The 13023-nt window shown below is 30.9% G+C and overlaps 1 protein-coding gene across 13 annotated transcripts in view; it reads right to left on the bottom strand.

Moving 5' to 3' along the window:
* Positions 1 to 13023, bottom strand: part of CASK (calcium/calmodulin dependent serine protein kinase) — a 430649-nt gene that overhangs the window by 196919 nt on the left and 220707 nt on the right. For all 13 annotated transcript variants that reach the window (XM_051984998.1, XM_051985006.1, XM_051984997.1 and 10 more), the window contains exons 4-5: positions 11333 to 11410; positions 3142 to 3214 (exon numbers count right to left, since the gene is read on the bottom strand). In XM_051984998.1, the coding sequence (XP_051840958.1) occupies positions 3142 to 3214; positions 11333 to 11410 (151 nt within the window). The remainder of the gene's footprint in view (positions 1 to 3141; positions 3215 to 11332; positions 11411 to 13023) is intronic.

Raw genomic sequence — 13023 nt, 5'->3', positions numbered from 1 at the left:
CTTGGAGAGGTTAGATAACTTGCAGAATGTTGTGTTCAGTGTCTGCAGCAGGATTCAAACCAAAGTCATTTTAGCACTGAATTTAGAATTTCTTCACTAAACAAAGCTACTGAATAATTCTTCCGCCCTCTCTCCCCTCCACCCCAGGATAGCAAAATTTCTCTTCCTTGTCTTTCCTCTCCTCCCCTACCAAATGAGAGAATAAAAACACACTAAAGCCCTGTGTTTATCTTTCTTAATTTCTTTTATGAGTCTAAAGAGACAACTGTAATTTTTGTTCCCATAAGAATGTAAGCACTTCATCTGGCACCTTTTGGTTGTTCAACTATAGACTCTTGTTTTCTATGTTTAAGTTTCAAAGATTCACTCCATGTCTATCTTTTCATTAGGAGTACTTAAAAGTGAAGCTTTTAGTAATCCATTTTTCTCTTGTAGGACTATATTCAATTTTGCAGGAAAGGAGTTATTCTTGGTTTTAACTTTTGCCTTGTGGAATATGGCACTGTATTCCAATATTTCCTTTCCTGAAAAAGATTTACAATGTAGTCTTATGCAATTTCATATTAGTTCCTTGCGACCTGAACTCTCTAGCAGTTTAGTTTCCTCTCTCCACCCCTTGACTTGGAAGCTATAACTTTAGGTGTGATATTCCTAGGTGCTTTTTAGAGCTGTATGCTGTAGGAGGTGCTCAAGGAAATGATTGATAGATTTTATTTTCACTGTCTAACAGATCTAAGAAATCTGAAAAGAGGTTATTGCTGTATTTTGCAATTTCTTGAAATATGGCATTCAGATTTTTTTTTTATCTGACTGTGATTTTCTTGGAGGATTGTAATTTTTAAATGACCCATTTTTAGGTCAATTGTTTTTGGAAGATACCTTTTATGTTCTACTAAATTTTCCATCATTTGCCCTTAGTATTTTTTGTCTCATGGAATCACAAAGTTCCATTTGTTCCATTCTATGTTTATTTCCAAGTAGCTCAAAACTTGGGTCATGTTTTCGAATCTTTTCTAAGCTATTTATCCTTTTTACTTTTTTAAAAAAGAATTTTTTTTTAAATAAAAAGCTTCATATCTTCCTGCTATACTAATACTGTTGAGGTCTTTCTTCTGAGGCTCTACTTCTATTTGTTGTAAAGTTGCTCTCTTCTTCTGGTTTTATCTCTTCTCCCCATTAAATTCATATGTTCTCCGGGGGTTCTTAAGTATGACAAAATTTAATATATATTCTTTGGTTGGCTTGACCCTATTTATCACCATGGCACCTAATTTTTACAGATCCTGTCTGGTAGTAATCTTCTTGTCTCAGATCCTAATTCTAAGTCCAACACACTATTCACTACACTATGCTGCTGCCCCTTTGCATAACAACTAAAGGGTTGTCATTGCGAATTATATACGATCAATTTCTAAGCTTCAGACTGGTTTTCTTTCCATCTTTATAGGCTCTTTCTCCCAAATTGGTTTCCCTGTGGCAAAGTAATTAAAACTAATATTAACTTAGGTAAAAAGAAAAATCAATAATTAAAAAACATTACTAAATAATATGCCAAGCACTATGCTAGGTACTTGGAATTTTAAGTATAAAAAATAAAACATTCTCTATCCTCAAGAAATTTACATTTTAATGGGGTAGACAAAAAATATCATTAACATTAAAAAACATTCAAATAAATTTTAAAATGTTTTGGGTTATCCATGCCAGCTTTCTTTTCTTAGCATAAACCATTAAATATTCATAGAATGAGAAGTACTGAGGTAAACATGTTATTAGTTATTATTTATAGCATGTAGCAATTATCAACTATACCAACTGTTGAAAATATTGTGAATTAATAACTTAAATAAGTTGTATATATCAGAGTTTAAAAGTGAGAATTTTTTTTCAAGTTACTGAAAAATAATATTTGGGGTATTAAGAGTTAGAGGGAAAATATTTTTTTTCCTCTGTAGGTATATTTTTTCTTAGATTAATATAACTGAGCAACAGAAGGTATACTATAGTTTTTACTATTTTTCTTCTACCATATACTACAGTTCATTCTCCTTTTAGATAACTATGGAGCACTTCACTACAGTATCATACACTTACTATATTTTCAATGATTTCAATAATAAGATCCCATTTTCTTAAAAATTTAATTAAGCGGATGTTTTAATTTATGTACAGCAATGTATATGATATACAGTTTATTGTTATTTCTTTTTTATTATTATTTCTTTGACCAATATAATGATATATCATTTTAGCGGATCCTATTGTGCATTGCTATAACTCTTTTTAGTGTTCCTTAAAAGAAATCACATTTTAAAGAAAATCCATCGTATAATGATTAACATGAATTGAAGAGTCTTGAATATCATAAACACTGAAGACAATGACAGAATTTTTTTCTAGGAATAGATGTTGGCTAGAAATGTAAGAGAAAGAAAAGTCAAAATTGAAACCTGCTAAATAACTCAGGGAGGTGAACAGAAGAATGGAAGGGACCTAGTTAATTCTTTGCTTCCTCTTATATCCTATTGCTCTTCTCAACATTCTGAACCTAAGAAAGGAACTGAACCTAACATTCCAAGTAAAGTGATTATGCAGAGGATTCCTATGAAGAATGCTGGCAAAGTCATAACCTTATTTATAGAATGTATAATTGTATCTGTGTTTTTGAATGCCTTTAAATGCAATCAGTAAATGTAATGTAAACAAACCTAATACAGTGAATATTTCAAATAATAATAGCAAAACTGGGTAACTTTAACAAATTTTAACTATCTAAAATTATTTTTCTAATTATTTTAGAGCATTGTTCTTGATATCTGATGGCACCATTCTCTTTTTAAAAGTAATAATGGATTTCCAGGGATGTGTACATTTTTGTAAACCTTAAAAAAAGGTTAAAAACCTATTTTAAAAAATGTTTACACTGAGAAACAGAATGGTCTAAATACTGCTATAGTCATACATTTCCATTTTTAATTAAGAATGTTTAAATGTTTATTATATGATACAAAATTTTCCTTATGTTGACAGTACTTATTCACTTCTCTTTACAATCATTTCTCTTTACAAAATCTACTGAGTCCTCAAAACTGAAAAAGAAACTATGTCTAAGTTTTACAGTGATAGAGATAAATGACTTACCTTCACATCCCTGTGAATTATGTTATTATCATGACAGTAGCGTAGTGCTTCCAGTATCTGTCTCATGTAATGACTGTAAAAACAAAATAAATCTAAGACTGTATAAAGAACATAAAAAACCTAACTTTAAAACAGATGTAATGTCTACAATTAATAACTCACACCTTCATATTACTTCTCTAGAGACACATTTATTTCACTAGACTAAAAAAAAGTGCTGGTAATCTAGTTTTAATAAATGAAAATGAAATAAAACAATTTGAATGTTTTCTGCAATGTTAAAGCATATAAGGAAGTTAAGAAACTTTCTAATATTCAATTAATTTAAATTACAATAAAAATAGACTATTAAATAGACATATTTACTGCTGTTGCACACAATTTGAACAACACAAAAAATTTCCAGTTCACTGACCTCAGAATGATTAGCAATCAGAATATCAAATATCAAGTTGTCCAGGTTCCAATTTTGCCTACAGTTACAAAAGCAACATAGCTACGACACCCCAAAAAGCTAGATAATAAACATGTTATTTCATGACAATTTGAGTCTTTTTGGTGATCTCTTTCACTCGGTCCCTGATGTGACCATTATACCATTAGAAAAGTATATGTACATTTGTGAAACTTTTCCTATAAGTATAGCCATTTCCCTGGACCTCAAATACCATGTTTTTTGCAGTACTCTAATGAATGTCAATAAAACACACAATCATTTTAACTGGGTTTGTATATTGTCTTAATAAATCATAAAATCCCCAAAGATGTTATACCTAAACTATACATCTCTTAATTGCCTAGAGATGTTTAATAACTGTTTAAGGAATAACAGTTTAATAACTGTCTTAATGGAATTTCACAAAAAGAAAATTCTGTATTAGGCATGCTTAACTTTCTGGTTCAGAAAACAGAGATTATAGTTTGTGGTCCAATTTAATAGTAAGATATGACAAGAGAATTTATTAAAGCTTTAGTCTCTGAGCCTACCTCCTCTTTCTTACTTTATCTAATACCTCCTTCTGTCTACCTCTACACATGTGTATCCTTGCTGCACCTTTGTCCTATCTCAAAGAGAGAAACTGTAGACAAAGGTGTCCTCCTTCTTTTCTCCTTCTTTACGTTCTCCTCAACTGCTGAATATGGAATTGTACCAAATTTCAAAATATACAATTAAACTAAGTTGTTTTTTTTCTTCAACATAACTCTTAAATGATGCATTTTGATGGGTTAATGGAATATACACAGCTTAATATAGAATAAGATACAAATAGATATATTATATTGTAGGCTATTTATATTTATTAGAGGGTTATAGAAAAAAAAAAAAAAACAACTATTTGAGGCAAAAAAACATGGCCACATCTATAAGCAAAGTTTCATGAATGTGTCCTCAAGTGGTATACTGATCACAATGGAAGGAATGGAGAAGGCATGATCAAAAAGACAAATTTCCATGAATATCATTTGCTATAACCTGTGTCTGGATCACTCACAACAGCCATGTTCCTTACTCCTATTTGTGTACTGCTAAATAGAGCTGGAGAAACTCATGCAACTAAGCTGACTTGATCAAATCAATAGTCATTTATTAAGTGTTCACTGTGTGCAAGGAACTGTAAAAGAGCTGGATATTCAAAGGTAAAAAACAATCCCTACTCTTAAGGAGCTCACAGTCTAATAAAGGAGAGATTCTGTAAACAAAAATGTATAAATAAGATATATACAAGAAAAACTGAAGATAATTTCAGAGGGAAAGCACTGATATTAAGGGTGACCTACAAAGATTTACTATAACTCAAGAAAAGGGAAGAAAGGGAGAAATTTAATGCAGAAATGCCCTGGGAACACAGAAGGAGGCCTTGAGACAAGGACAGAGGCTTTCTGAAATAGGGTACCTTGAGAAGATTTAGGAGTGAGTTGTCAATAAGTAAACGAAATAAATTATATTCTCTAAACCTCTTAATTGCCAAATCTTTTGGTCTTTTTTTTTAAATTTCAATCTTTTTTGATCTTTCTGATGCATTTGATACTGGTGGTTTCTCCCTCCTCTTCCCCCCCAGACAGACACTCTCTCCTTTCTGGATTTTTGTTGACACTATTCTATCTTGGTTCTCCTCCTACAAATACTGTAGTATTTGTATAACTAATCTTTTTCAGTATCCTTTGCTGGTTCGTGATCCAAATTATATCACCTGTGATGTTCTCAAAGGTTGTCTATCATCCCTATGCAGATTTGTCAACAGATATAGATATCGAGCCCCAGTCCCCTTTTTGAGCTCTAGTGACACATCACCAACTTCCTATTAAATAATCCAAACTAGCTATCCCATAGAGACTACTATGAGATAATAACATATATTTATATGCTCTAGTGGCAGGTTACAAGAATGGCATTCAAAGGAAGCTGTTTGGAAATCATATGCATTTCTTCTTCTCTGCCCCCAAATCGTCTAATGCTATCTCCCATTAAAGTAAGAGCAACATTTTGAAGCACTAATCAAAAGTAGTTGGCTCTTAATTTTAGCTATTTTCACACGCTTATTAATTATTATTTAACAATTTTTTTCTAGGTTCAATTTCTTCCCTTTTAATCTGATCATCCTAGTTTTGTCAAATGCAGAAGTTGACCCTTCATTTGCTCTCTGCCAATGTGCATTTGATTACATAATATAATACTTGGCGCTTCACTGGAAAAGGCTGGTAATACTTATGCTAATGATTTATAGGCTTCACCTTTATACACTCTTAATATTAAAAATAAGAAATTCTAAGTGGCATATTTTGACAAAGTATGAAGCACTGAATTTCAGTTAAAAAAAACAAAAACATCATAGACATTGATTAGAACTCATATGAATTTACACTGCAATTAGTTGTTTCTTTTTCATATTAACAACTACCCATATTTGTATAGTATTTTTAAATATTCAAAACATTTTCCCTACAACAATCCTGTAGAGAAGATATTAAAAATATTAACCTCACTATATAGATAATGCAATGAGGCTCAGAGACTTTAAATAATTTATATAAAATAACAACTTTTGTGTCATAGCTGGGTTTCAAAACTAGTTTAATTCTTAACAGGCATGACTCATTTTCATTGTACTATTAGGAATCTCAATTCATTTTCAATTACTGTAAGACATTATATATGAAAATAGATTCACTATTATTACATTTTAAATGATGCCTCCAGAATCTGGAAATCTAGATATCTTATAGAAAGACAGTTTTAGTTATGTAGTAAGAAAAAAAAAATCAATGTAATACTTGGAAATGGATTGCAATGGACTGATGTAATAGTCAAAGAACTAGAAATTTTTGTCAATATAATAAGCCAAATATCATATATTACAACATTATGAATTACGACTACCTTTTGGGTAAATTCCACTTTCATAGCATACAGTGCAGAAACAGAATTTCTAAAAGGAGAAGTTTGCTATTGAAATAATGGCAGCATATTGTTGTCTCAGGACTACTACCCCTGATAGAAATAAATATATTCAGGTATTTAGGAAACAGGTAAACAAAAATGAAGTAAACTTCACTATTAAAAGTTGGGGAATTTCAGTGAAACTCGGAGGAAATATCAAGGTACCTGTGTAGCCTACACCAGTGGTTCTCAAAGTTGGTCCAGAGAATCCAAGGGATCTCTGAAACCCTTTCAGAGAGCCTTCAAATTCAAAATTAGTTTTTATTTCTAAAATGGTAAACATCTATAAATATAAACCATATTAAAAAAAAAAACTCTTTGGACAGATCCTCAATAATATTTAAAGTATAAAGGAATACTGAGGGCAAAAGTTGGGAATCACTGTCTACAAGACAGTATTTTAATCTTTAGAGTGTATCTCTACACTTTGTATGTGATTCAATAGGCTATCAAATTTAGGTTGTGATCTGATGGGTCACAAAAGAATAAATAAGATATACAATATCCCTCTAAGAAAAAAAAGTATAGAAGGATAGTTTATAAACTCCATTCAAAATCAGTAAGTTACCTTTACTATGAAGAAATTGACTTATCATAAGCCAAAAGAGAGACACAGATTAATTACAAAGAAAATACTTCCCAATGCTGACTTGACTGGCAAAGAAGGCAAGTAACATGCCAATCTATGCTTGGCTGCATTTCAGAGGCACAACATTCCTCTCCTCAGATTTTCAAAGATAACTTCTCAAAAGCCACCTTCAGAATAGCAAACTATTCTAAAAGATTGTCAAATTTCCTAGATCAAGCTGGTGACAAAAATAAGGGCTCCTTTTAAATGATTTCCTTTTGGCATTCTAAGAAGAAAAGTAAACCTTTCCTCTGGTGACTCTTTTAATCTCACTTTCATAGCAAAGGATCAATTAATAGGTTCCTATTGTTTCACTATAGCTCACTGATACACTGTTTCACTATGTGGACTAGAAAAAATTCACATGATTCATGAGTCTGAAAGAACAAAGCAATCACCAAGAAGATCGTACTAATAGTCTTTTAGTTATGTTTTATGCTATTTGTTTTGTTGCCTTTCCAGATATAGAAATGGTCATAATATAATTAGTGAGACAGAAAGAAAAAGACAAACATGAAGATGCTTTTATTTTAATCCAAGTTTTATGTCTCATTAGTATGCTAGTGTGAAGTTAATTAAAGTGTTTTCATAGAATCATAGATGCTTACCATTTCAAGTACCCTTAGAGAGTCACCTAGTCTAATCTACCAATAAAGGAATCCTTTCTATGCTGCCTGACAGCTATGTGAACACAAAGGGCTCAATACTTTGTAATCTAACACATTCTATGTGATCTAATGTTACATAGTTCCTAGGAGCTAAATTTTACCTTTGAAAATACCACATATTAGTCATAGTTCTACTCATTCCTCAAAATTCTTTTCACAAAGTTATTATAATCTTTATTTTCACTCATCATGCTCTGCTTAAGTTAAAAGCTAAATACAATAAATAGCTAAAATACAATGAATAGCTAATAGAAATGACTTTCAAGTAATTTTATTTTTATTTAGAAAAGTATCTTAATAGCTACCTGTTTCCTAAAATTCATACAAACAAAAGAAGTTTTAGTATTTTAATAGCGTGCTTTCATGCCAAGCTTTTTACTTTCACATTCATTACAAAAGATCTACAGATTGGGTGTCTAAGATAAAGAAAGTCAAAAGATGCTGGGAAGCGCACAGCAGGAATAAAATGTTAGGATTACAGTGATAAGTTAAACTCTGACACTAAATATACGCATCTTCAAAGTTGTCATAATAAATATTTTGAGAAGCTACATCAAATTTGGAGTCATTGGCCCTGAGTTTGCTCAAGTGGCTATCTTTGATTTAGTAATGGCTGTATGACAGTAAACAAGTCCTTTAATTTCTCAGCCTTAGATTTCTCATAGAAGGGTGTGCTATGGAAAATGTTTTATAAATTTCAAAGTATCATAAATACCTTTCACAAAGTAAATACTTAAAGAGTTTCTTGAATTTAAATGAACATTATGCTTCTATTAAAAAGCAAAAAGTCATAATCTGTTTACCTAGAATTTCATTACTTTGTGGTAGTATCATTTTGAAGGTTATGATTCTTTTTATACTTTAATGAGGTTAATTCTCTTATATATAACATACAATGGGTATTTTAGAATTTTATTTATAAAAAGCAGTACTGATTTAAAAAAAAATTCAGTCATTTATTTGTAATATATTAACTGGAAAGCAATTTGGAATTATGCCAAAAAGTTACTATTTAGTGCATATCCTTTGACCCAGTGACATCACTACTAAGGCTATATACATCTACTCCCAAAGAGATTGAAGAAAGAAAAGGATTCACTGTACAAACATTTTAAAATAGATCTTTTTGTGGGCAAGAATTGGAAACTGGGAGTGGGAAGAAAACTATTAAAGGAATGGCTAAACAAAGTATATAGTATGTGAAATATAATACAATGTTATTATATTGTAAAAATGGCAGAATGGACAGTTTCAGAGAAACCTAAAAAGAGCTTTATGAACTTATAAGAAGGTGAACAGAAGCTAATGAACAATTTATGCAAAAACTGCAAAAATGAAGAACTTTTTAAAAAAAATTAATAACTCTGATCAACTCAATAGCTACCCACAATTCCAACGGACTGCTAATAAATAATAATATCTCCTGAGAAAGAATTGCTGTACTAATCATGCAAAGTAAAACACACATTCTGGAAATGACTAATATGGAATTTTGTTTTGTTTAACTATGCTGATTTATTACAAGAATTTTGTTGTTCTTGTTTTGGAGGGTGAGGTAGATTTGTGGAAGAGAAATAGATGGAAGGAAAAAATGAAAATAAATGCTTAATTGAAAAAAAAATTCAATATAAAAAATTTAAGCATACAGGGAAAAGAAAATTGAAGTGATGCAAGTGACTTGACAAATGTGATAGATGTCTGCTAAAGTTCTAAGTTAATTATAAGTATTGCTTTTTTAAAAGTACTGTACTTTAAAGGGCAGGGTACTTCACTCAACATAAACCATTTTGGTTTAGCTTCTTATCTTCAGTGGATGCCACAGGCTATGAGAGAACTAATGGTACATAATAACCAAGCATTCTGTAAAAGGTTAAGTTTCTCAAAAAAGACAATGATTTTATTATGCTTTTCAATCAACAACAAGCCTTAAGTGCATATCTTAATAATATACTAAATAAAGCAGCTGTCAAAAAAATAGCATATATTTTTTATCTGTGTTGTGTTTTTTAGCTACCAACTATAACAACTATTAGCTCTTGCAGTTTTGTTTACCTTCTACTAGTAGAAGGTTGACTCAGAAGAAGACTGAAACTAATTAATTAGGTAGAAAATTTGAATCAAGTCATTTAATCACTTAAGCTCAAGTTTCCTCATGTTAAATGAAGGAGTTGAACTAAATGATCTCTTAAAAGCTCTTTCAGATTAATATTCTAAAAACGTATAATTCCGTAACTACAAAAAGAATAGGACTAAGGAGAGGGGAAAGTATGTAGAGTTAGAAAGGGAAAAAGATATAATTAATTTAATAGCACTGCTTTTCAAAGTGGTCTCTGATAGTGGTCTAATATTGAAAATTTCTAATAGATAAAATGGTGACAACCCTATGTAATAATGCAGACGTTTCTTTGTCAACTCAGTTATAGCAATGTGGGTAAGAGAAACTAAACTGTAAATAATGGTTCAGTGAGAAAAAGTGGTTGTAGGACATATAAGAAGAAAGGAGGGCAGTTAGTTATTATGGATAGTTTGGGGACCAGGAAAAGGAGAGGGCAATCTATCTTTCTTCCAAATTATTTGCCTGTGTTGTGCACTGAATGTTTCTTAACTTTTTTGGGGAGGGTTCTTGTTTTTTTAGTCTGATCCATTAGATCATTATAGCAATGAGATAACATATAAAATGCTTTATAAACTTTAAAGCAAAGCTTCTTCAATTTTTTCCACTCCTGACCCTTTTTTACCCAAGAATTTTTTATGTAACCCTGAATATAATAGGTATAAAAAATAGGTTCACAAATAAAACATTTACTGAAAATAAATCATAATTTTGTGACCTCCCCATATACAGTTATGTGACCCACTATGAGATACTAACTCAGTTTTTAAAAGTTTTATTTTAAAGTACTACAGAAACTACTGTTGTTATAAACTTTTAACTTCATAGAACTCCAAGTTTTATTAGGCTAGAGACTACATACGTACCTACTACAAATAAATTCAACATTTCTCCTAAATATAAATCGGTTCTGTTTCTTTTTAGTCCCTCTTATGGCTTTCTTTAGATTAACTGGGCATTTAATAATTTGACAAATGAAATACAAGGTGAAGACATAGTCAGGCATACCCTTAGTTAAATAAAGGTGAATTCCATAAGGACTATCAAGTATTAAAATACTTTCCTGTTTGAAAGTATCAATAAGAGGAAGATCCTAAAATGATGTGAAAATGAAAGTCTATTCTTTCTCAAAATACAAATTCATGTAGTATAGTCAAATATTCAGAGAAAGTTAATTTTCAGGTATACCAATATAACATTTATGTATTCCATGTAGAACAAAAGTAATAACATTTCTATGATATACTCTTACACCAGGCTCTCTAAAATCATTTCTGTACCATTTTCTTCTCTATAACCTTTCCCCTTACCCCAATCCCTCCACATTAGTTTAAATTACATACCTGGCTACAGCTTCACTGTATACAAAACCAGCATCTGCTCGTTTTACAATTTCAAAACACAGATCAGCTCCATCCATACTATGAAAGAGAAATATTAAAAATGAGTTAAGCTGTTAATAGTAAATATATCTTCAAAATCAAGTAAACACTGAAAAGTGAATTAATTTGGATATTTAGAATATATATACAATTAGATAATCTTTCATCTGTATAAATGCATTCAAAATTATGAAAAACTTATGCTGCCTTTTATTAATGAAAATCTGCCAGGAAGAGAAAATAAGAACTAATGAACAGGGAACAAATAGAGACAGAACAAATCACATATTTTCTTGGTAATTTAATTGTGGTTTTGGATTGTGTTAACAATGAGTAGAGAAAGGCACTGCAAGGATTATTCCAAAGCTAATTTCCCACTTTTTATTGGGAATTAGAATTTCCATTCTAATCATAAAATGATACCTGTTTTATACAACCAAGAATTTAAAAGCATTACATATGTCACAACTAAAGGCAGAACTTCAATTATAAGTTGTAGTTAGGAAGAATGGGTAGGAAATTCATGAATTCATTTTAAAATTTCTATTCTGTACTAACTAGAATTAAAGGAAGGGAAGTCAGTAATTTTCAATTTGTTGTTCAATAAACACATACCTCTCCTTGCAATTAATCAAGTATTTGTTAAGCACTATATGCTGGGCACTAAGAATGTGTGCTCATTAATTGAAATATAGAAAAATAATTAAATTTATTCACTTATACAACAAACCTTATAATTTTACACATCTTTTAAACACTTTTCATATTGGGTAACTAGATAGTGTGGTGGAGCAGAGAACAGGGCCTGGAAACAGGAAAAACTGAGTTCAAATCTAGTCTGTGTGGTGCTGGGCAAGTTACTTAATTTGTTTGCCTGTTTTCCTCACTTGTAAAATGTACATAATAACAGCACCTACTTCTCAGAGTTGTTGTGCAGATCAAATGGAATAAATTTTAAAGTGCTTAGTACTATGTGTAATATATAGAAAGCATTAAATAAATGTTAGTTGCTGCTGTTAACAACAACATGAAATGCCCTTTTGGTTGCTTTAAAAAAAGACAATTTAGTATTAAATTAAGATTTTTTTTTAACACCTTCTTTAATTTATCACGAAACCACAGACTTTAGTCAAATTGGGTATCAGGCATATCTTAGACAAACAGTTCATTTGCTTAATTCTAATAAAGATTGTAACCCATAGATTTTCAATTCAGTTTAGATCAGGTGAGTTCCCCAGACTACTGAAGGATATCTCTAAATCTTAAATATATTTCTTTACCTTTAGTGATATGTAACATTGTACAAAGTATTTCCTCTCCATCTGGAAATTAGCTTAAGATTTCTAAAGATTATAATATGACAAGACTTTATTGTTCTTCTAATAAACACAAGATGTAGGCCTACTGGAAATAAAAAGATCTGAACATTTCTGATGAGGCAAGGCAGTTAGATAATTCAGTGGATAGAGAGCTAGGCCTGGAGTCAGGAAAACCAGAGTTCAAATTTGGCCTTTGCCAATTATTACCTATGTGACCATGGACAAGTCATTTAACTATGCTTGTCTCAGCTTCATCATCTGTAAAATGAGCTGTAAGGGGAATTGGAATGTTTTTATGAAGAAAACCTAATAGGCAATATGGTCCACAGCATG

The sequence above is a fragment of the Antechinus flavipes genome, chromosome 3 (genome assembly GCF_016432865.1).
Source record: "Antechinus flavipes isolate AdamAnt ecotype Samford, QLD, Australia chromosome 3, AdamAnt_v2, whole genome shotgun sequence".
NCBI lineage: Eukaryota > Metazoa > Chordata > Mammalia > Dasyuromorphia > Dasyuridae > Antechinus > Antechinus flavipes.
This window is presented reverse-complemented; position numbering and strand designations above follow the sequence as displayed.